Genomic DNA, 24,532 nt, shown 5'->3' on the forward strand with positions numbered 1-24,532 from the left:
CACCTCTTTGACTCTTAAAGATAAGCTGATAAGGCTCATTTTCCTGTGAACTCTCAGGGAGGTCTTGGCGCAGATGTAATGATAGTAGTATAGCGTCACTATATGTTTGTTTATTTTGTTGCTCATTCCTTTTCAAAAGCTAATGAGTCCTTTCACACACTATTTAACCCTTTAAAACTGAGCAAATTGGTCTTTTAAAAACATGGGGAAAAAGGCAAGTTGGCAAGAAATGTCCCACAAACTGCAAGGAATTAGTGAAAGGTGACAAGAAATGACTTGATAATTTGTTTTAAAAAGGGAGGAGAATTATTAGAGCATTTCAAGCCTATATAAATATAGTTTTCTGGACAGTTTTCCACTCGTTTTTTAATGCTCTAATAATTCTCCTTCCTTTTTAAAACAAATTTTCAGGTCATTTCTTGTCACCTTTATATATATATATGTGTGTGTGTATATATATATTTTTTTTTTTTTCTGTACATTTTTGGGTCATTTTCTTGTTTGTTATTTTTGCCTATTTTCGGGTAATTTAAGTTTTTACAAACTTGCTGCTTATTTTTTATGTTTTAAGTTGCACAATACCTTCTCCCCATGTTTTTATCTTTAATTTTAAGAAATCAATCCAATTTTCAAAGGGTAAGCTGATCCTCACTGTAACATATACATGTACTGTTACTCCAAAATGCAGTAAAACACTGTAAATCTTAATGCTTTTGGAGCCAAAAAACCACTTACTATAAGCTGCTGTATGATTTTACAGCCTTATGCATTATGTTTAATTTGACCAGAAGTAGGCCTTATGGAGGGACAGAAACCCCATGCATGTTAGCTGCAGTATGACACTGTAAACCTCACATTCTACTGTAGAATACTCTAATAAATGTAATGGTTATCCACTGTTGAAGTAAATATTGAAGTAAATACGGTATGACATTGCAAAATAACAGTAGGATGCTGGCAACTATAGTTGTATATCTATAGTGTATTTACATAGTGTAGATTCCCACTTCAGTTTTTTTTGAAACATAGTAAGGAAGGTTGCAAACTTACATTAAAGATATTGGAAGCTGTTTACCATTTTTTGCTGTGAATAGCTTTATGCATTCCATGATCTCTAAACATTTATGCTATTTTATAACTTCTTAGTCACAAGCGGCTCCTACAACACACAAGCCTCGTTGATAAATGACCATGCAAATAGAATTTTGCATAGTTAGCTGAGGTCCCAGCGTCTAATCTATGTCAGTCGATAATATTAAACATATATATTAATGCTGCAAAGGTGCTGACATGGTGGTTCCTCTCTGGGTCTGTAGCTCAGTAACTCAGGGTGACCTCCTCCCAGTGAGTAATACATTCAATTCATTACTGATCATAATTTTAATGTCATAAAAAGGCACCTTCTAAAGAAGGATCAGTCATGAATAATGGTGCTTGACATTGAGTTTTATCGTGATATTATTGTTTTGTATGGTTTTGTGCGTATACTGTCAGATTACAGTAAATTCATGCAATTAGTTGCATTACGTTCATGTTAGTTTAAATGAGATTTTGACTGTAAATGATAGTAAAATGATAACTTTATATTGTGACTTCACAGTCAGCTGTGCCATCAAATTGCTGACATATCTGTGCGTTGCTGTAGAAATAACTAAATGTTCAAAATTGTGATGTAACAAGTCAGATCAGATTACTGTGATGTAGCAGTATGTTTCTGTAGAAATGAATCAACTTTAATAACTGACATAAAAAGTCAGATCAAATGACTGTATTGAAGCAGTATGCTATGGTAGATAAACAGTCAAATCTGTAAAAGTAATTCAACTCAGATGCCTAAAATTAACTGCACTTTGTTGCTTAGTGATATTGTGGAATACTGTCAAGTGGTATTTCTCACAGTCTTTGTCTGTTAACCCAACGCAGACACAAACATTTCAAAAAGGGTAGAATACAAATTAAAAAAAACATTCGAAATGTGGCCTTTTTTGCATTCTCAAACACATAATTGTATCCATATGCACTTAACTGATTCATAGTATTCAGCTTTCAACAACACTGACAACTGGATGGATAGTCAACAAATTTGGAGGAAATTGATATAAAACTGTAAAAAAAAAAAAATCAGGGTTCTTGTTACTGTTATAGTATATAAATATGAACTTTACAATTTGTGAGTGCTGTTGATCAAGTCTGACTTTTGCTGCCCCCAAGCGGCCAAAGAATCAATTCTTTGAAGGTTTCAATCTGCTGAGTCTGCAACATTTTTGCATACTTTGAGGCATCAGCAGTATGAACGTTGCTTGAATTGAGATGGTTGCATAATATCTGACAGAGGGACAGCCTTATTATTCTAACAGAGTATTTAACTTATCAGTCATGATGTTCACTATGTAAAAAATGTTGTTTGTAGAGTTAATAAAGTCTTTTATTTCATAAAGTTGTAATACAGAAACAGGTCTGTCTTTTGTCAAAAAAAAAAGCTAATTTCTTACATAATGTGTGACTCCTGCTTTAAAATTGTGTGTTGAAGGACCATCTGAAATTAACAAATTCTACAATAATTTGCACAGTGTCTGGCTATGGTAAATGGTGTAATTATGAAAGTGTGCTTTTCAAGCTCTCCAGCAGGATTTGTGGTTTGGGGGGTATTTAAATATATATACAAAATGCAACTATTTAAAGGTTTACATCCCACCCCTAAGCCAAAAAAAAACCCAACAACAAACAAACAAACAAACAAATACAAGTCCTTCCCCAGTGCTTAAAAAAATATTTGACATGCCTCCCTTATTTTACAGCTTCCCCTCCCCTCTTATAAATAACAAACAGTCCCTAACTTTTATTACACCAACATACATTGGTCGACATTTTTGTAACATTTCAGTGCATTACAGTATTTGTAACTTTATTTATTTAGAATACAAACATAATACATAGCCCATTGTGTACGCTTTGTAAATAATATGAAAAAAACATTTTTTTTTTTTTACCTCACATGTTGTGGAGGAAACGTATTTAGCAATTACTTGCTATTCCTCCTACTAATCTTATAACCATTCATTTTTGTGATCGACTTCTTTTTGTTTTTTTTAAACCAGAAAACTGCCTGGAAAACTTTACTCAACCGAGGTCCTGTATGTTCAATAAACTATAGAGGGCAGCAGTGCACTGTAGCGGCATGTAATCTGCAGAAATGACACGAAGAAGAACCGGATTTAGAAAAGTGACCAAAGAGTCTTTGAGGAAAGAGCCTCATGGAAAGCGCTCGAAAAAATTACGACTGGATTAACGTCAGAATCTAGTTTTATTGCCAAGTATATTTACATATACAAGGAACGTGACTTGGTGTTTTGGCGCAAAACAATTTACATAAAGGAAGAGAAAAACAGTGAATTTAAATAAAATAGAACACAAGATAAAAACATATAAAAGCCATTTATATATTTATTAATAATAAATTAAATACTAAGGAACACAAAAAAGGTATGTATAGAAGGTGCAATGGAGGGATTGTACCGTTTTGGGGAAGTACAGTTACAGTGCAAATATCTTAAGTTTAAATAATTAAATGACCTACAGTGTGCATGTAAAGAAATCCAGTCCACTGTGCGTTAATGTAACGTATAAAAACTGACTTAGCATAACATTAATGTAATGTTTTCAGACTCGTGCTGGATTAGAGCCTGTGTCATGTGGGCGGTTGGGGGGGTGGTATTGTTCATGATGGTGACAGCAGATGGGAAGAAACTGTTCTTGAGTCTTGAGGTTTTGGTCCTGATGGAGGGTAGGGTCTCGAAGTCATTATTCAATAGAGAGATTCAATTTGAAATTACATAATTATTAATTGTGTGGCTGCTTACACTAGGTCTTAGATCCATCATAAAACAAAAATAACGACAAAAACAATGTCACATAGTTTAAGGCGTCACGGAACTCATGAAATTAATACTGACATCATCATCTGCGACGCCATCTTTCTTCCAAAGCCGTTATCCTACTTGGTTTTTCTCGTTGTGACCCATCTTACGTAGTCAAAGAGTCTTTACAATTACCCATAATTCCCTTGGAGCGTATGACCTGTCTCTGGCCTTGGCGTGTAGCGCGGTGCAGCTAGTTGTCAGTGCGTGCTGGCAGTGGGATTAATTAACGCCAACCAGCTCGTGTTCCTGTCCGATTAGTCGGCTAGTAACCTGGGAGCCGTTACAGCGGAGCTGAGCCACAATGCTGAAATGTAGAAGTGCATGGAAAAAGCTTGCACCACTCGCTCGAGCCTCCTCCACTGTGTGCCGGCAGAATGTGAGAAGAGCAGGTACCGTTAAGTTTAGTAACTAACTAACACTGGTAACTTGGTGTCTCCTCGCTAGCTTGCTTCAATTCAGACACATTTTCATTGAAGCATGATAGTGGACAGCGTCGACAGTTTGTCAAACCAGACGGGGTATGTTTTAGTTGCTTAGTTTGAGTATTTTGACCTTCGTCTGGCTGTTTGAAAGCTAATGTTGACTGAGCTAATTAGCATAAAGGTAACATGCAGAAGTCAATGGCATTTCGATAACTATTTCGGCTAGCTTAAACCATATTGCACTTAATGGGTTGTAGCTTTCGCCTGAAATATGCCTGAAAGCAACGCTAGTACATCAAAAATGGACTGTCACATATGTTTTTCATTCAGTGCTTGTTTGCAGTGTGCTTATTACAGGTGTTACGCCATAGTTTGTTCCCCCACAGATATGAGCGTGCTCACATAGGCCGATTTTGATTTGAATCACGGGGGTTTTTCAGCACCTTGTGACCCTGAAAGCTTAAGCTGAGGGACAACATGTCCCACAGAGGCTTCCTGCAAACTGTGCAGGCAGGATAGTTAGGTTGCATCTGCAATGATGAAGCGAGGAAGCAATGGGGAGTTATTAAATGAAAGTTCGAGTCAAATTGTGCGCGCGTGCTTTCTTTAATTAGCCTAATTAACAAGCACAAGGGTTCTTGAGCACACAGAGCACCAAAGTGTGCCAGTCCCTTCATTCTGGGGTGATGAGAAGTCAAAACTCATGCTGACATGCAAAGATGTAATGTTACTCAGCAAATCAGCAGAACATGCTTACATCGTGCAGAGACATCTTTCAACTGTCAGAGCCTAAACGCATATTCTGTAAATATAACAATAATAATTATAATAATAATAATAATAATCTTTATTTGTATAGCACCTTTCCTACAATAGAATGCATCTTCACTTGGACAGAACCCACGAGATAATACTAGGAAAAGTCAGATAAAAATATTGATAAAAATAGATTACACAGAATCCATAACATATGATGGAAAATGAAACCCAGTGAGATTATGTTAATTAAAATGAAGCTAAAAATGGACTGTATACAATTAAGGAAAATACATCATTTTAAAGAGGTGCAGCAGTGAGAAAGTGCAAAGCAAAATGTAAAGCAGTTTAAATATATCATACAGCCATCAGCATTTACAGATATTTACCCAACTTTTTACATGCCTGCAGATTTCACCTTCACCAGCAACAGTCATACTAAAGGGACAGTTCACCCCAAAATAAAAAATAAAATACTCTTACCTCTGGTTTTATTTATCAGTCTTTGTTGTTTGGATGTAAGTTGCCAAGTGTTGGAGTTATTGGCTGGAGAGATGTCTGCCTTCTCTCTAGGATAATGGCATTAAATGGCACTCAGCTTGTGGCGTTCAAAGCGCCAAAATAAAAAGTCGCTTTCCAGAAAGCATGACCCAATTACTCAAAATAATCCACAGACCTTGTTGTGAGCAGTTTTATGTAGGAACTTTTTTCTTACTACTGAATTACACCTACTGACTGTACCACTGGGCAGAGGAAAGTGTGCATCTTCTCATGGATGAGAGCATGAGATGCGTGCTTCCTTCTGCACTTTGATACAGTTGGCAGAGTAAGTTTTATTGAAAAAAAAATTTCCTACATGAATCTGCTCACACCAAGGTCTTTGGATTATCTTGAGTAACCGGGTCATGATTTCTTTCATTGTTTTTCAAATGTATTTTTTTGGTGCTTTGGGCACCACAAGCTGAGTCTAGTTCCATGATATTGGAGGAAAGTCAGATGGTACGTTTCGCCTCAGTGTTGTTGGTGTCTGGCCAAATAGCAAAGTGAGATATTATTGACTGAACAATGAATTTATAATGGTATTGTCAGTGAAGTAGCTGCAACCCAATAAGCCTTGGGGAGCATCTCCAGCCATGGTTTGAAGCTCCACTTTTAGTGTTTTATTATACATACTTCCACTATCCAGGAAAAGGTACAGTACTCACAAAATGTGACACATTTCATCCAGAAGACCAAATTCAGTGTGTCAGTCATGCTTGTATAGTGCATGTCTTTTAGATTTTCTGCATTTGTAATCGACCTCTACTTAGATTCCTTTTAAGAGCACTGATGCAGATTTGACTGATCAAATTTTTTTTTGTGTGTCAAATTGTTTTCAGGGTTCAACAATGGGAGAATACCAGCATGTGTACCTGCGGCTCACATGTCCACCGGGCCTGCAGGGGGAGGTAGGGAAAACCAGCTGTACGCCCTCCTGGTGGGAGCAGCTTGCGTCGGTGGTGGACTATATGTGAGTTAACTTCTGTCGTAAAATACAGCACATGCATTGAAAATCACAAGTAATCACTTGATGTCAATTTGCGACCGAAAACATTTCACAGGCGTACCGAACTGTCAAGGGAGACCAACGAAGATATATGCAGCGTATTGGTGAAATTGAAGCCAGACAACAGAAATCATCTGACGAAGAAGCAGCCGCCCCCATCGAGTCCGAGCCTCCTGGTGAGCAGTCTCTACTAAGTCATTTTAGTGATGGTAAAAAATACTGTATGGTAAATTCCAGAAAGAAGTCAAAGGATGTTCCTATCAGAGACACAGTATTATATAGTGGTAATTTGTGATCATTTAAGAATGTCATTATTTTGTATTTTGTTTTACTCTAGCAGTGGAAGCCGCTGAGACAGAGGGTGAGTGATTTCTCTTTCATTTCTGAGTAGGTATTTATCTGAACATGTATTGATCAAACTTCAACTCTGTTAATGAGTCAGTGGCTCGTAAAATTTAACCATCTATTCATTACAGTGAACAAAGAGCTTGTGCTGGAGATACAAATATATTAAACATTGGGCCTCATTCACCACTTTTTAAGTTTTTTCTTAAATTTGTACTTGATTTGTTCTTAAAGTGGATATATTGGCATATGTGGTATATAATATACATAGCTATGCTCTCATTGGTGCATAATCAAACTGAGAATCATTGTGTTTTTTCACCTTATAATGAGCCCTTTATATCTACATAAGGAGCAGGTCCTCATCCTCAGAGTCTGCCATGTTGATCTACAGTGGCTTAGAATGGACAAACCAAACACTGGCTCTAGATGGGGCCATTTGCGTTTTTAGCATTTTTTTCGGTTGGCCACCGTCGTTCTTCTGCATACTTGGCAGATAGGAGACGTTTGGTTGTAATTTGCAACCTCATTGCTTGATGCCTCTAAATCCTACACAACAGAACTTCAAAATGACATTTCTTTTGAAACCATTTTGATGAATGAGGCCAATTGCCTGTGTGATATTTGCTGTATCACTCTTTTGACTGAAAGGTTTTCATTTTTAAATCGGAGTTAAATGTTATTTGGTGTAAGATTATACTTGTAATCGGGTGACTCTGCAGGGTGCAGTTTAGCTGCCTTTGCTGTGCAGTGGTAACAGCAGAGTTTGAGACTGCAGAACAATCTATATTCAAATGTCAGGAGAATTGATTTAATTTCTCACTTGAAACCCTCCTTTCGCTCTTATTAATAAACCGTCTGCATGTCATATAAATGAAAGAAAATAGGCTGAATTTTAGTCAGGGCTAATTATTTCACATCTTATGTTTAATGTATTTGTTCATTTGTCTCTCAGCTGTCACTGAGCCAGAGCCTGAGGCAGCACCGTCACCGGAGCCCGAGGCAGCGCCGTCACCAGAAGAGCCAAGCCCTCCCGCCCCTGAAGCAGAAGTAGTGGCCTCCACTGAAACAACTGAACCAACCAAAGGTTGTCTGCTTCATACTTTTCTATACTCTGTTATGCATGTGTAACAAGTGCCTCCTGTATGAACAGTATGTTTGAACCAAAAAGAAATTGGGGAAAAACTTCAAAACACAGTAGATGTTGAAGTATGTGTACTACCACACTTTGTATCATACCTTGTACACATATTATCCTTCAAAGAGAACTGAGATGTCAAAAATGGTGACACTAACTGGGGAAGTCAGGTTGGTACAAAAATAGCAGGCTGTAAAATACACCTGTCTTTCCACTGCTCTTTATACCCTGTTCTTAATTCTCCCACACTAGTAAAATGTTAAAAATACAATTTTATGGTGATGATATGTTTCATACACGAGGCCTGTTAGATATATAGGCTTGTATTGTCTTGTCTGTGTAGTTAGTGTCCACAATATTCAGACGGTGACAAGTTCACAGCACGAGCTGTGACTTTGCCCTCTGGTTGCATGTCTAACTTTCATTCACCTTCTCGTATTTAGTGATGCATGTGTCCTTTTCAGTGTCTTCTGTTGGGTTTAATTTATTTTGTGTCCTCTAACCTTGTATATTAACCCTTTACAGTTTCAGTACAACTTTGCATTCTCATGTACAGTTCGCTCGTCCATTCTGAACTGTAAATATTTCTGTTTTGGGGGGGACAGACTCGTTGGATTTCCGTTGGATTTCTCAACATTTTCTTCAAATATGCTGCCTCCTGGTGCACTTTGTCATATTTGTGATATAGAATGGGACCCCTCCTTTCTGATATTTTATGAATGTCATACTTGGTGAAACTTTGTCTTAGGATAGTACTCACATTTCTTTTTCACTGTTTATGTGATAGTATTGTTAATAATTAGAAGCTGCCCTGTCAAGTGGGTTGTATTTCTTACCTCAAAGTCAAAGTCTTGCACAAAGTCTTCACAGCAGTTTCTGGTGAACATCAGTGTGGAAAGACATGTTTGAGTGAAAAATAGCAGTGACACTGTCATCAACGCTTAGAAATGTTCCAACTCCATACTCAGCTCCTTGATAATGTTTCGTTCGATTTGGATGGTATAGGAAATGTACATCTCTGTACAAGTCGACCACAAATTGGGCAGCTTCCACTTGTTACTATTAGAGTGCATGCCTTACAGAATGTTCCCAGGGTAAAGCTCAAGAAATGCATGGATGCTGATGGTCTTCCCCTTCAATTTTCTCATGAAGAATATCATTTTAACCCATGCTATGGATTGCCCCAACAGCAGATGAACCAGTGGTAGAAGCATCTCCAGCAGAGGCAGCAGAACCACCTGCTGCAGCTGTAGTTGAGGAGGGTAAGACATGAAAGGAGCAGGGTGGGCGATAGATCGGATTTCTTTTAGGCCACCAACATGAGACTTGTTTTGGCGTTTCGGTTCCCTCCCTCTTACAGACACACACAGAAAAAGACTCACTAACATGAGTCTTCAGATGTACTTTTCCGCCCGTCCAGACCACTTTCTCCTGAGTGATAATATTTGGGCAAAACGTGTGGATAAATCATCACTATTAACGGCACCACAGTAACAGTTCAACTTATTGAGTTAAACAGTAGTCTGAACAGGCGGGGTGTCTGTTTTTTGTATCTTCAGGGCTCCAGACAGTGACTTTTTAGTCACAGTTTGCAACCACAGAGTGCCAGTGCGAGTTACAAATACTATTAATATATGAACTGCGGAGCTGTTGTTATTTTTCCAGGTCACAGTGAATAAATCTGTCCACGGTGCCGCTGTAATAGTTAAACTTGGGGCTGTGTGTATTTGTTTCTGCAGAGTTCGGATTGTGATTATGGAGTCACATTTTGTGACGATGGAGCACCAGTGCAACTTGCCAGGTTTTATTAATGTATGAACTGGAAAACTGTTAGTTTGATTCCAGCTCACAGTGAATAAATCCTCACGGTTAAAGGTGCAGCGGTAACAGTTTAACTTTCTGCTAAAATCCAAATGTTGGGCGGAATATTCAAGTTCACAGTAAAAACATAATCACTTCCAGCCCAAGAAGAGCCAGGTGCTTCAAAATAAAAGCACCAGTCATTCTGCTTTGATAACAATACTTTATATGATTTGATTATAGCATAACTTTATTATAACAGCAGCTACATTATTGTAACTGTAGTTTATATAGTAAGTTTGTATTTTAGTAGTCTATAGTAGTTTAGAGATGTTTAAATATAGAAATATATATTGCATAATGCAATAAGGCCTAAAAATATATGGATAGTACTGTCAAGCCATATTGCCAAGCCCTGCTCTGATCTAATTATTTACTCATTCTTTTGGAAGAATTGGACTAATGCTGACATTTAAGATGTCATTCAAACCTCAGATTTTCCATCTGACCCGAGTCTGTGGAGTACATACATACTGCAGCTCAGTTAAGATGTATTTCACGTATTAACTGTACATATTAACATTAAAGGTAATTATATTACTTTGCCACTATACTAGCAGAACCATCCTCTCCCTCTGAGCCATCCCCAGCCGAGCTTACAGAGCCGCCCCCTGCACCCGTTGTAGAGAGTGGTAAGCACTCAGTCGGACCTGTGCATGGAACCAGAGATATACACTTCTGAGGGTTTTTTTTCTGTCTTAACTATTCAATGCTCCGGTTATACTAACAGAACCTCCAGCAGCAGCAGAAAGCCCCACAGCAGAGCCAACCGAGCCTCAACCTGAAGTTGTGGCACAGAGTGGTAAGAGTCCAGCCTCGGTTGGAGTGGGGAAGCGGGCAGTCACCGATACTTTGTTCCATTTTGTTAATTTCAAACACTTTTTCTCCTTTTTATATTTTATAGCTTTTTCCCTTTACAGCTCTTTTCCTTGCCTGTTCATGTCTTTCTCACATTATTTCAGATGCATTTTTCTTGTAATGATAAAGGTTAATCTCACTCATAAGTATTTCCTTACAACTCTGGCCACTAACATACTCACATCCTTTCTGAACGGTTAATATTTCTGTTTTTGTGGGACACAGTTGTTTGAGTTTTCGGTATTTCCTCCAAATACGTTGCCCTCTGGTGCACCTTATTGTCATATTTGTGTTATAAAATGGAGCCGCTCCTGTGTCACATTTCCTGTGAATGTGACCTTAGCTGAACTTTGTCCTGGTATATTGCTCATTTTTTCCTTTTAATGTGATAGTGTTTTTCATAATTGGAAGCTGCCTTTTGAAGTGGATTATATTTCTTATCTCTACACTTTTTGTACACTTTGCCTAAGATGCAAAAAGTCTTTGCAGCAGTTTGTAATTTAATTGGGAAGTCAGAAAAAAAAGTTGCTGCAACTTTTGAACATCAGTGTGCAAAGACATGCTTGAGCAAAAAATAGCAGTGACATTGTCATCATTGCATACGGCGGTTACACCTCCATACTCGGCTCACTGGTGGTATTCATCATGGACATCTCTGCAGAATTTAACCACAACTTGGGCAGCTTCCTCTTATTATTGTTAGCGTGCATGTCCTGCAGAATGTTCCCAGGGTAAAGCTGAAGAGATGCATGGATCCTCGTGGTCTTCCCCTTTAATAATCCCTTAAAGAATTGAATCTTAAATTACACTATGAATTGCCCCAACAGCAGATGAACCAGTGGTAGAAGCACCTCCAGAAGAGGCAGCAGAACCACCTGCTGCTCCTGTAGTTGAGGAGGGTAAGATATGAAAAGAAAGGATGCTCTGAAATAAGTTTCTCATCCTATTGAACATGTATTCAGATGCATTTCTTTCTTATCTGAATCAGATACACAGTACAGCTCAGTTAAATATGTATTTCACATAATAACTGTGGTGTACATCAGAGTTCATTATATAACTTTATACTAGCAGAACCATCCCCTCCCTCCGAGCCGTCCCCAGCCGAGCTTACAGAGCCGCCCCCTGCACCTGTTGTGGAGAGTGGTAAGCACTCAGTCAGACCTGTGCATGGAACCAGATATATACATTTACCATTAGGGCTGGACAATGTATATGGACATTGATATGAGACTAGATATCGTCTTAGTTTTTGAAAAACAGAATATTGTAAGTGTGTCCTTCTCCTGGTTTTAAAGGCTGAATTACAATAATGACATTTTCTGAACTCACTGGACTGTTTTAGGTGCTATGTTATTTGCCTTTAGACATTATATCCACATTACAAATTCTTTATTATTTATTAAAAAACCTCATTGTGTATTTATTTGAGAAAGCACCAGTTGTTAACCCTACATTATTATGTTAATATCAGTATGGAGGTAATTGGTCAAAAATATTGTGATGCTTCATATTCTTGCTGAACCCTGTTCATGATATCTGAGGGTTTTTTCGTCTTAACTGGTTAACGCTCCGGTTATACTAACAGAACCTCCAGCAGCAGCAGAAAGCCCCGCAGCAGAGCCAACCGAGCCTCAACCTGAAGTTGTGGCACAGAGTGGTAAGACCATAGTCCAGCCTTGGTTGGAGCGGGGAAGCGGGCAGTCACCGATACTTTTCCCTTTCTGTTAATGTTAATATTCATTTCAAACACCCTTTCTTCTCCTATTTATATTTTTGACCTTTTTTCCTATTACAGCCTTTCTCCCTGCCTCCTTATGTGTTTTTCACGTTGTTTGATTTTATGTAATGATAAGGTTAATCTCACTCACATGAAATTGCAATTTCTTTTTCCATTTTCACATTTCAGGAGTATTTTTGAAAGTCATGGGTACGGATGAGCGTCAGAGATTGTGCACTGATTGTGTTTCTCTCCTGCTTTTGCTTTTTGCCTTTCTCTTTCCCTCTCTCTGTCACTCTCCCTCTCTCTTTCACTCTCCATCTCTCGTGCTTGCTTTTGCTTTTATATGCAAACTCCAGGAGACTCGGCACCTGTCGCTCCCAAGATCCCCTCACACGCCCCCTACGTCCTTATTGGTGGAGGCACAGCCTCCTTCGCTGCTGCCCGATCTATTCGAGCCAGAGACCCCGGTGCAAGGGTCAGTCAGCATCTGTTTCCACTATTAATGCCAAGCGCAGAATTCAGTTCATCATCCACTATATCGTACTTGAGTTTGTCAGTTTGTGTCATGTACTATAGCTGCCGTTTTTGAATTCTTGCTCCCAGGTGTTGATTGTGACTGATGAGCCAGACCCTCCATACATGAGACCACCTCTTTCTAAGGAGCTGTGGTTCTCTGATGACCCCAGTGTGACGGAAACACTGCGATTCAAACAGTGGAATGGAAAGGAAAGAAGGTGCGTTTTAACTTTCTTGTATTGTGCTTTTGGTTTTGGCTCTCCTTGAATTCTTTCTGTCTCAAAGGGACTTTGCCTTTCTTACTCAACATCTGTCCACCTCTGCTGTGATAAGTTGTCCATACAGTCACACCATGTTGTCCTGTGGCGTCTCTTTGCTGTTTTTACAAGGGAAAAGGGAAACGTCACTGTTTTTGCACCAGGACTTTATTTTCCCTTATTTGTGTCGAAGAGATTAATGGAGACAACAATTATTAAAATTGGTTCAATACTGAGAAAGAGGGCTACAGCCGTGGGGGCGAAACCGGCTGCAGTGTTATGCTTTGGGGATATCGTGCACTGTCAAAGTAATTTCCACTAAAAAGTGTTTGTTTTTGCCACTGACAGGCAACGGAAAGGACCCTACAGATAAATGAAATGTTTTTTACCTTTTGCTGATCTGGTCTGTTTGTTAGTGTGTGTAACCACGTCTTGAGCAAGGAGAACTCTTATTGTGCATTGTTGAAATTAGCTAAATATTTAGCCATGACATTTACAATCTTTCACATAACACAAAGCTATGCTGTCCGTACTACAACTCAACAAACTGTACCCCCTGTCTCCAACTCTCTCTAACTGTTCCACTGTTATTTTCCTGCAACACATCACCTCTTGTTATGTTTTAGATCAAGCCTTCTCCTTAAGTGAGAATTTGTGAAAATAGCAAACAGGCCAGCGAAACATCAAAAAAAAAGTTTCATTTCTCTGCAGGCTCCTTTCTGTGATACTGTCAGACACTTATAAGAATCTGAGACAATCTGCAAAAACAAACACTTAGTGGACGTAAATATATGGTGCAAGTTTCCCTTTAGCTATCTGCACAACACTCTGTTCTTACTGACTTCCCCTTTTTACAGTATTCATAACAAACCATTGTTGAACAAGACTTGCATCATGTCCTGTGCTGCTTGGATTTTATCTTCTCCAGGAAAAAGCTGTTGAACACAAAATTTTTGCAACTTGGTATTGTCATAATACCAAATAAAACTGATACTGTCTGAAGATTTCTCATTCCTATTAGCTGGCTCATGTGTGACTTGCTGCCTGGAAGTTTTATATTTTATTTGAATAAGAAAAAATGTTCAAAAAATGTCATACTTTTGTGTTTATTTGGCAGTATCTACTTCCAGCCGCCATCGTTTTACATTAATGCAGAAGAACTCGATAGTGCAGAAAATGGTGGAGTGGCAGTTCTCTCTGGCAAAAAGGTCAGTTTATATTTGTTTTCCGTTATGACTCAAGCACCAGTATGTGTATCTTATTGGAAGATGCTCATTTTTTACTTCATATGTGCATTTTTTTTTTTTTTTTTTTTTACAACAAACTTGTGACTTGGTCCATTTTAGGTGGTTCACATGGATGTGAGAGGCAATAAAATAAAGTTGGACGATGATACTGAGATTTCCTATGACAAGTGTTTGATTGCTACAGGTAAGCCTATTTAATATTTATTTATTACAGTGTGTGGTCGGTGTGAACTTGATAGAGTCTATTGTCAACTGTTCTCTACAGTTGAGTCTAATGTCAACTGTTCTCTACAGGCGGTGTGCCAAGAAATCTACAGGTCATTGAGAGAGCAGGAGAGGAAGTGATGAACAGGACAACGTTGTTCCGTAAGGTCAGTGTTTCGCCACAAGGGGGCGATAGCTTTGTTTCAGTTTGGGAATTGCCTGCTGATTGTACAAACCTCCAAAAAGGGTCATATTTTGCTTGTGGGAGTTTCACTATTGGTTTGACATGATGGATATATTAAAATAGAAGTATTTGTGACTATGAAAAAGTTGTTTGGAAGTGTTGGATAGCAAGAAATACTCTCTGAATGTTGATTCCATCACAGGTAGAAACTCCAACAACATTAAGGCGGATGCTGTGTGCAACTTTACTTTTGTTTGTCCACTGATCTAAAGTTTCTTATAATAAGAATCTTTACAGTCACATAATAAGTGCACAGATAGCCATATACTAATTGAAGGCCTTTTTTTTATATGTTAAACAGGTGTAATTATGTGACATTACCAAAAATATTCTAAAAAAAAGTACATTTGAAATAAAAGTTGTTGTCTTCCACAGATTGAGGATTTCAGATCACTGGATAAAGTCTCCAGAAACATCAAGTCCATCACAATTATTGGAGGCGGCTTCTTGGGCAGCGAGCTGGCCTGTGCCCTCGGCAGGAGATGTAAGACTGCGGAGCAAGATGTGAAAATGACTCAAATAATGTTTCACAGAATTAATTTGTTGCAACGGTGTTGAATGGCTCATCCTCTTTTTTCTTTTTAAGCAGCTGACGGTGGCCTGGAGGTGATACAGATGTTCCCTGAGAAGGGAAACATGGGAAAAGTGTTGCCTGAATATCTGAGCAACTGGACAACAGAAAAAGTCAAGAAAGGTTCATGTCCGTTTAGTTCTCTAGCGTGTCTGAACCAATGTTTTTAAAATCTCATTGCTTCTTCTCTTATGAAATATTCCCCCTTTGGTTTTCTAGAGGGTGTGAAAATTGTCTCGGAAGCTCTGGTGAAATCTGTTGTCTACAAAGATGATAAGTTAGAAATCCAACTGAAAGATGGCCGATTGGTAGGTCCACATTTTTGCACAAATTCAGTCTAATTTATGAAATGAGTCATTAGTTACTGATTATCTTGTGCTTCACCCTGCAGGTGAAAACCGACCACATAGTTGCAGCTGTTGGCCTGGAGCCCAATGTTGACCTTGCCAAGTCAGCAGGTCTGGAGGTGGACTCTGACTTTGGTGGATTTCGGGTCAATGCAGAGCTGCAAGCCAGATCCAATATTTGGGTGGTAAGTTAATGTTTATAAGATGGCTCAAATATTCCAATAACACTGAAAGGATCATGACTTGCTGAAATAGTGACTGATTAGGTTAAACCCCATGTTCCAATTTTAATTTAATGTTATGTTTTTTCAAAAGTTGAGATTAATGATAAGTGGATCATCTTTCAATGAGTTAATAGTCATGTGGTGATATAAGCAGACAAACATGTATTTATTTTAAGACCCAGTGAAATGAGGAATAGATTTTCCCAGTTTCAGTCCTGTGCCCCTGTCTTAACTGATCATTTATCTATTGTTATATGACAAAAAAAGTTAAAAATTGATATCAAAGTCCAGTTGTTGTTTTTCTCTCTTCCAGTCAACTGGTTTCAAATGTTTGACTTATCTTGCACTGAAATCCTTCCAATCTGTCAGTACGTAATATTACCAAAAGTCAATTATTGTGTCTGTCCGACTAAAACTGGACTTTTAAAATATGTGTAAACATGTTTGTCCGACGGTATTGGACTAAATCAAATTTCTCAAAATCGGACTAACAATGATAGTTTGGGCCACACTGATTATATAAAACCACACACCAGCAATTTAGAGAGAAATGTGAACGGTTGTGGTTTTGGATATCACTGGGGAAAAAAACTTTTTCATTTTGAGAACAATGTGACTGAATTGTTTTTAATTAATTTCCCTCGTACACCTCAGAATCTAACAGCAGGGTTCCCACACCTTCTTAAACATCAAGTTTAAGTCGTTTTTTAGGACATTCTGGGCCCACTTACCTTAAATTCAAGGAACCAATGCGCACACTTTGTTTCAGTGATCAAAGTTAATTACTGTTATAACGCTGAACATTTTTATAATGACAGGTAGCAGGCTTTACAGAAGTTCAACAACAACAGACAAAAAAAGAGAGAGGCTTGAATGTGTACACTTGTGTTACAGATGGAAGACTGCATCAAAACAACTTCTATTCAGTTCTTGCAAAAAATACAAAAATTCAAACACTTTCAATCTGCCATGTTGATGCATTGCTATTTTCAAAAAGGCCTTAACTTTTCTTTAAATTCATAATCTTTCAAGGATTTCAATGAGCCATAGGACCCTGCACTTAATCTCACGTAATTGTAAGCCTACTTGCTTTTTAGCAGCCCATTTAATTGTGAAGGATATGATTTCAGTCTTTCTTGTGACTGTACACTGCTCAAATATTCAGACTCACTGATCACAATACAGAAGCTAAAATCACTTTTATTTGGAATTCAAACATGGCAGCTCTTTTTATCAACCACTTTTAATGAGTTGGTAAAAAAGTACTTAAATGTTAAATGAATTTCAATAAATTTAAGAATAACTAAATATCTTGTGCTGGATATTTGAGGTTTATTATGATATACTTATTAGGTCGAGATTAGCTGCATACAACATTTCATACATATTTTAGTTGTTGAGTGTCTTATTTTATTGTAGTGCCCTTTATGGCAAACTCAGGTCATGATCCAGAAACAATGCACCTCTGTAGACATGAAATACAGTTGTAGTATAGTTAGAAATCTAAATCCATGCCACACATTAATCCCTTCTGTCTTGATCTAGGCAGGAGATGCTGCGTGTTTCTATGACATCAGACTGGGCCGCAGACGAGTGGAGCACCATGATCACGCCGTCGTGAGTGGGAGACTAGCAGGAGAGAACATGACAGGAGCAAGCAAACCCTACTGGCATCAGTCCATGTTCTGGTGGGTATAATTAGGGTAGTTCCTATTTCCTGCTAGTGACGTTAACTCAAGGTTTTCATGGGTCACAAATTCAAACGGTTTTGCAAGTGAGAGCTGTGGCTGTGAGCTATGAAACCAGCTTGAAGTTGAAATGAAGGGAAATATTTAAGAAAGCGAGGGCCAGTCTGAATAGTTAATTGTGCAGGCCCCCACTTATTGAATATATTTAATAAGTGGGCACTGGAGCAGCATGTACGATTTCACAAATGACTCGGATTCAATCCTTTTAGACGTCAGATGCACATGCATGATTGCTCTGAAGTCTTGAATACCATTAAGTTCTAAAATATTTAAAGTGCCTTTAGAGGACATTAGGATAGGAATTTCCAGCAGAGGGCTGCGCTACTCAGCCAGACATTTTTTAAGCCCGTCATAAATTCACTAACTGTTAAAAACATCACTGATATGATTGCTAGAGGACTCTACCAGATATTCAGGGAGATGCCAAAAATTTAACTGCAGTGTGGATTGTGGTCTGTACTGTGCAGATGAATGTTGTGACTGCATGTTTTTAGCAGCTGGTGAAACATGACACACTATTGACAATATTATTACATTGCCATCCATAAAATAATGCACAAACATTCTTCACGCTATCATGCAGTTGTAGTCAGATGATATTCCTGTGCCAGTGTAGTCAGTGTGTGTGCAGAATTAGGCTGCCTTAATGCCTTCTGGGCATCATGTACAACGTCACCTCATGAACCAGCAGCAGCCAGTTAGTTCATTTGAAGGTCATCAAGTCCATTTTTTATGCCACATGATGTGATAAGATTTTGGTGATCAAAGGTCAAGGTCACTGTCACCTTGTGCCTCTTTAATGCAAAATCTTAAAAAAAACCTTGAGGGAATGTCTTCAAATTTGGCACAAATGTCCACTTGGACATATCAGTGAACTCATTTGGTGGCCAAAGGTCACGGTTATCGTGGCTTTGCATCTCATTTTCGTGAACAAGTTATCTCAAGAGGGCCGTGATGGAATGTTCTCGAATTTGGCACAAACATTCACTTGGACCCAATGATGAAGTGATTGGAATTTGGTTGGGCTGCCCCTTGAAAGTCGGAGACTCAAATCTTCTTCAAATCTGCTTCAAGTCGAGCAGTTGCTTGTTTGTTTTTTATTTATTTTTGACTTTTATGCAACATTTGATTCCAGCAGCTGCAGACACACTTGCAAAGGGGCTATACTTGGCCCTATTTTGTTTAGTAGGGTAATACTACAGCTCACAGCAAGTTAATGCACTGCAGTCTCTTGTTTTTGTTTTAATATCTAGTGTCGGCACAAAATGTTGCACATTTGCAGTCCGTCTATAGTGCTGTTATGTTGTTTACTATGTCGCTGTCACACTGAATGTCTTGCAGAGTCTGTTCAAACAACAATATGAGTTGGGTACCCTAGAATTTAGGGTTCAAAGTTCAAGGTCACTGTGACCTCACAAAACTTGCTTTTGGCCATAACTCAAGAATTCATATGCTAATTATCACAAAATTTCACAAAAATGTCTAATAGGATAAAATGATGAAGTAATGATTTTTTATATCCTAAAAGCTCAAAGATCAACTTCACTGTGACATCATAATGTTCTGCAAAAACACTTTTCTGGCCACCATTCAATAAAACAACTCAGGAACAGAAGGGGAGACATTTGGTCAGATTTTGAATTAGGTGTCCACCTTGAAACTGTGCCAATTGTCTAGAACTTCTTGTGCTGCCGGGCTGAAGATGTGTATGAAGCATCCATATTTTACAGTATGTAGCTTCTTTGCAGCAAAATCCATATTTGACACATTGTCAGCTGTCATGGCAACATTTGAGTTTGGACAGACATGGATGTAAACTGTACCTGCAAATGGTTCACGGAGGCATACAACTGTGTTCAGTTTATTCTAGTTTTCATGTTTAACTTGTAAACATGTGATATATGCACTGAAAAACATTTCAACAGACCCAAATTAATATCAGCTATAGGTCTGGATGTTTCTGAATGATGTGAAAGTTAGTGTACAGGCTCTCTGGTAGAATGACCACAGTGTGTAATTTGTTAATGTCATTTCACTGTGACATTACTTCAGGTCATCAGCCAGCTTGAAACTCATCCGTCACTGAAGTTTACAACTAAGTTTTTAACAAGTGCGCTGTCAGTCCTGCTTGTTTTGTGTGTGTGTGTGTGTGTGTGTGTGTGTGTGTGTGTGTGTGTGTCAAGAATGGGAGCTGCGTGAGATACACAAACATAAATAGTGTTTGTTTTTAAAGCTGTTTTGACAGTTAAGTTTTAAAATCTTGAAAGTGCTGTACTTCACTTTTGAGAATGAACTTCAGCCCCAAAACTTTTTAACAGAAATTTGCAGAAGATTTTGTTTTTGACACTTCTTGGCACAAAATGACAAGCATGTTTCCCTGCAGTGTTGGCCTATATTGACTCAAAGCAACAGTTGGTGTCTTTTTATGAAAACTTCTTGTTGTATTTGCTGAAACTGTCACTATATCCACAAAGTAGTGTATGAGAGCGATATTCTGTGGAAAAAAAATCATGCCCCTCTGCCCCTCCTACTGCCTCTAACAGCATTCACTAGAATCTATCAGTATTGAGAAGTCTCTAATGATTCTCTAAAGAGTCTGTTACTGAATTTTTCATAAACATATTTTAGTTAACTGTTTAGCTGTTAAATGAAAACGATTGCGACTGGCCGCCACGTTGGAAATAGTCAAGGGATGCACCAAGCACTGTCCACTGCCCTGCGGCCAGAGCAGATTTTCAGAATCTTGATTCATGTGTGATCTGCACTGTCTAGTTTGACAATATGACTGCAGGTTATGAGAAGTGATTAATAGCTACGTTAGAGTCTCCTCGGCTCTGATTGGTTGTCTTTTGTTCAAGTGTGGTAAGGCCATTAGAACCGCAACAAGGCAATAGAGGAAGCAGAGGAATATAAATATTTTACATCTCTCTCATGTACTTCTGTGTTAACAAAGTGGTAGTTTCAGCAACTATGACTAAAAGTTATTAATATAACAACTACAGTTTAAACTACAAAAATAAAATATCAAAAATAGAAAAACTGCTCGTGCACAGCTGAGCCTGATGAAGCTGTAAGCGAAACGCGTTGCTCCATTAAAATCTTAATCCTCTTTTCTAAGTTCTGTCTTGAGTGCGGTATGTAGCCACAACATATGTGGCTTTTCTTTACATGTTTGTACAGAAATAATATAATTAGAATGGATGGGGGGAAAAAGCTGTTTTGTAAAAGGTATATTTGTTTAGATATTCTTTAATACCATGTAGCACTGAAAGATTTTTTCATAGTGCGGGAAAAAGAAATCAGCGGTAAGAGAATGCTCTTGTTCTGAGAGCTTTGAATCAAGTTTTTCCTTCAACGTGTTTTCCAATCTCATGTGTTTTTACGAAGGAGTGACCTGGGACCTGATGTGGGCTACGAGGCGATTGGAATAGTTGACAGCAGCCTACCAACAGTAGGAGTGTTTGCCAAAGCCACTGCCAAGGACACACCTAAAGCTGCTACAGAACAATCAGGTATTTCTAAATTCCGAAGCTAAATGCAAAAATAATCAATGTGCCCCAGTGTTTCCCCTACAATGTTACAGGCCAGGTCAACGAGACCCCCTGCCGGGCCTAAACGTTTGTGAGGTGCAGATCATGTTGCTTTACTAAGTCAATGAGTATTTATACAGGTAATAGTACATTCTGAAAGATATTTGTACCTGACAGAATAACCTACTCCAGATTAATACTGGTATAAGTTCACTCTGATGCCACATCTGCCACATTTCAGTATGTTTATACAGGTAGTAGTCCATCCTAATCAATATTTGTACCTGACAGAATGACCTACTGCACCTTTTTACAGGCAGTAGTTCATTCTGATAGATATTTCTACCTGAGAGAATGACTTCTTTACATTCATATAGATTGTGGTCCATTCTGATAGATATTTTTCTTAACAGAATAACCTACTCCACATTTATACAGGTTAGGAGTTCATTCTGGGAGGTATTTTTACCTGACAGAATGACCCAATATATATATATGTATACAGGTAGTAGTTTGTTCTGATATTTGTACCATCAGAATGACATACTCCACATTTCAGTACATTTATACAGGTAATTCTCCATTCTGATAGATATTTCTACCTGACAGAATGACATACTCCACTTTTATATATGTTTATGCAGGCAGTAGTTCATTCTGGTAGATATTTGTACCCAACAGAATAACCTACTCCACATTTAACTATATTTACACAGGTAGTAGTCTCTTTTGATAGATATTGCTACCTGACAAAATTATCTACATTTAATCGGTGTCTCCCCTACAACCTTACCAGCCTGGCACAGAGCCAGGTCGACGAGACCCCCACGCTGGGCCCCAATGTTAGTGAGGTTTGTGTAGGTCAGCAAAGTACACTGTATTTTTTCTCTTTTAGAGGTAGAAGTCATGATCCGCCCTACTCTGCTTCCGATTGGCTGGCACTCTATAGTTTAGGCCATGTATGTACTTAGGGACCTGGATAAATTGTTGGAGACAGAACCTTGTTCATTCAAAGAAAGTTGCTCAGTGACATATGAAGGCAAAAGTGTTGCAAACTGTTGTGTATAAAATTACCGTGATGTTGGGGCACCCAGTAGCTCAGTTGGTAGAGCAGGCGACCCATCTACAGACGCTATGTTCTCGTTGCAGTGGCCGCAGGTTTGATACCGGCCTCGGCCCTTTGCAGTATGTCATCCCCTCTCTCCCCCCTCTTTCATGCTTAAGCTTTCCTATTTCCAATAAATGCAAAAGCCAAAAAAAAATATTGAAGCAAATTACCTGGACAAATGGCTCTGCTTCTGTACTCATAGAGCAGGCACACTAAAGACTTCACCAGTCAAGCTGGCTACTTTCAATTGTTATCAGATCAACTGGATCAAAGCCCGAAAGTGAAACAAGTCATTTAATGGGGGTTGTTTGGCTCAAAAAAATGGATGCACTGATTTACAGCAGTCTCATACACACATATATATATATATATGTAAGTCTATGGGAAAAAGTATTTTTGTCACCAATGGCATCATGTGACGGACTTCGGAGTTTTTGCCACTACCTAAATTGGCTTCAAAGCCGGGCGCACTTCCGCACAATAAAAGTGAAGGAAAAGGCAGCTCAAATATACTTAAAAAGAAAAAAGATTCAGTTTTACCTATTAAACATATTGCAGGAACTGGTATCCGTTCAGAGAGTGAAACAGAGGACACTGCTACCAGCCCAGTGGCCTCTTCAACACCTGCTCCCGCTGTGGTGGAGCACAAAGACGAGTACGGAAAAGGAGTCATCTTCTACCTTAGAGACAAAGTGGTGGTGGGTATTATCCTGTGGAACGTGTTCAACAGAATGCCCATTGCAAGAAAGGTACGTCACTTTATTAGAAACATGATTTTTGCCATTGTAAAGATTTAAAAAAATAGATTTTGGTCATAGTAAATCATCTGTTACTTTTAGATCATTAAGGATGGAGAAGAACATGCAGATCTGAACGAAGTGGCCAAACTGTTCAACATCCACGATGATTAAAATGGAGGCTGGCACTCAATGTGGGAGGAGAGGTAACGCTTCATGTGCAGACTGAACTTTGGCAGCCATTGCCACACTCTTGAAGACACCACTGATCACACATAAAACAAAAACAGGAGGATTCATGTAAATTATGTCATGTCGCTGAGATCTTTTTCATATTTGGAATTTGTATCTGCTGCACCTGCTTTGTTTGTTTGTTTTTTTTTCTTTCCAGGAAAAACCATCGTCTCATATTCCACCCAGCGTTTTGCACATGTATTTTTAAAATCATGGTCAAGATGTGATTGTCCTGCTTTCCCCCCACCAGGCTGAAAATGCTGAGCATGGATTATTGTTTTCCTCTGTGTGATCAGAGCAGCTTGTTGTGAGAAAGGCTGCAATAAAGGCTATTTTTAAATTGGAGTGATCCCGTTGTTTTCATTTTGCTCCTATTATAGCGCAGATGACAGAGAAGTTGAGCTGTGATGCTTGTTAAAGTCTGTGTGGCTGAACTCATCTGTCCCCGAGCATTTTTATCAATGTGTACTCTGGCAAATTAACTTTGCTCATACATGTGAACTTCACTGATTTGACGTTTTAAAACTGAGTGAGGCGATGTTAAAGGTCTAACCTTTAGCTAAAAGCACTGTGTACATGCAGGCTCGTATAAAGGGCACATGACAAGTACATTTTACTGTATGTAAAAGTACAATCTAATTGAGCAGAGTCAATGTGTGCCGCAACAAGAACAACATTAAAATGAAGCTTGGCCTACTTATCTTGTCCGGAGGTGAAAATGTTCAAGCATGCAGAAACATTGTGGTATTTTTTTATTCCTCTGCTGTGGGCTTCTTGTTATTAGGATTGCATTCATGTTTTGTATTCTCACACATTTCTTATCTTATGTGACACTGTGGGCTCCAGAGCGAAGTGTGGAACGGCCTTTCAAGTGTGAGGCAAACACGTGCAGCCATAACGTCCCGTCGCTTTCTTTGACATTAATTTTACATGAGTAAATGGCTGAACTGCCTCCCCCTCTGTATGGAGGGGAAAAAACATGAGCTTCCACATTTAT

The 24,532-nt window shown here is 38.6% G+C and overlaps 1 protein-coding gene across 13 annotated transcripts; it reads left to right on the forward strand.

Moving 5' to 3' along the window:
- Positions 1-4,080: 4,080 nt before the first annotated feature.
- aifm1 (apoptosis inducing factor mitochondrion associated 1) lies at positions 4,081-23,880 on the forward strand. 13 transcript variants are annotated; one of them, XM_042499146.1, is made up of 25 exons: positions 4,081-4,309; positions 6,478-6,608; positions 6,700-6,820; positions 6,982-7,005; positions 7,945-8,076; positions 9,318-9,389; positions 10,545-10,619; positions 10,718-10,789; positions 11,673-11,744; positions 11,917-11,991; positions 12,434-12,505; positions 12,925-13,043; positions 13,172-13,302; positions 14,459-14,549; positions 14,688-14,772; positions 14,883-14,959; positions 15,412-15,520; positions 15,623-15,730; positions 15,827-15,915; positions 15,999-16,139; positions 17,724-17,866; positions 21,314-21,438; positions 23,123-23,313; positions 23,404-23,507; positions 23,693-23,880. In XM_042499146.1, exons 1-24 carry the CDS (start codon positions 4,222-4,224, stop codon positions 23,473-23,475), a joined length of 2,415 nt encoding a protein of 804 aa, XP_042355080.1. In that variant the 5' UTR covers positions 4,081-4,221; the 3' UTR covers positions 23,476-23,507; positions 23,693-23,880. The 13 variants fall into 13 exon arrangements, with proteins under 13 accessions (XP_042355080.1, XP_042355083.1, XP_042355081.1 ...); XM_042499149.1 differs by having other exon boundaries at positions 15,626-15,730; XM_042499147.1 differs by having other exon boundaries at positions 11,920-11,991.
- Positions 23,881-24,532: the final 652 nt, after the last annotated feature.

This window comes from Plectropomus leopardus, chromosome 13 (genome assembly GCF_008729295.1).
Source record: "Plectropomus leopardus isolate mb chromosome 13, YSFRI_Pleo_2.0, whole genome shotgun sequence".
In the NCBI taxonomy this organism is placed as follows: domain Eukaryota; kingdom Metazoa; phylum Chordata; class Actinopteri; order Perciformes; family Serranidae; genus Plectropomus; species Plectropomus leopardus.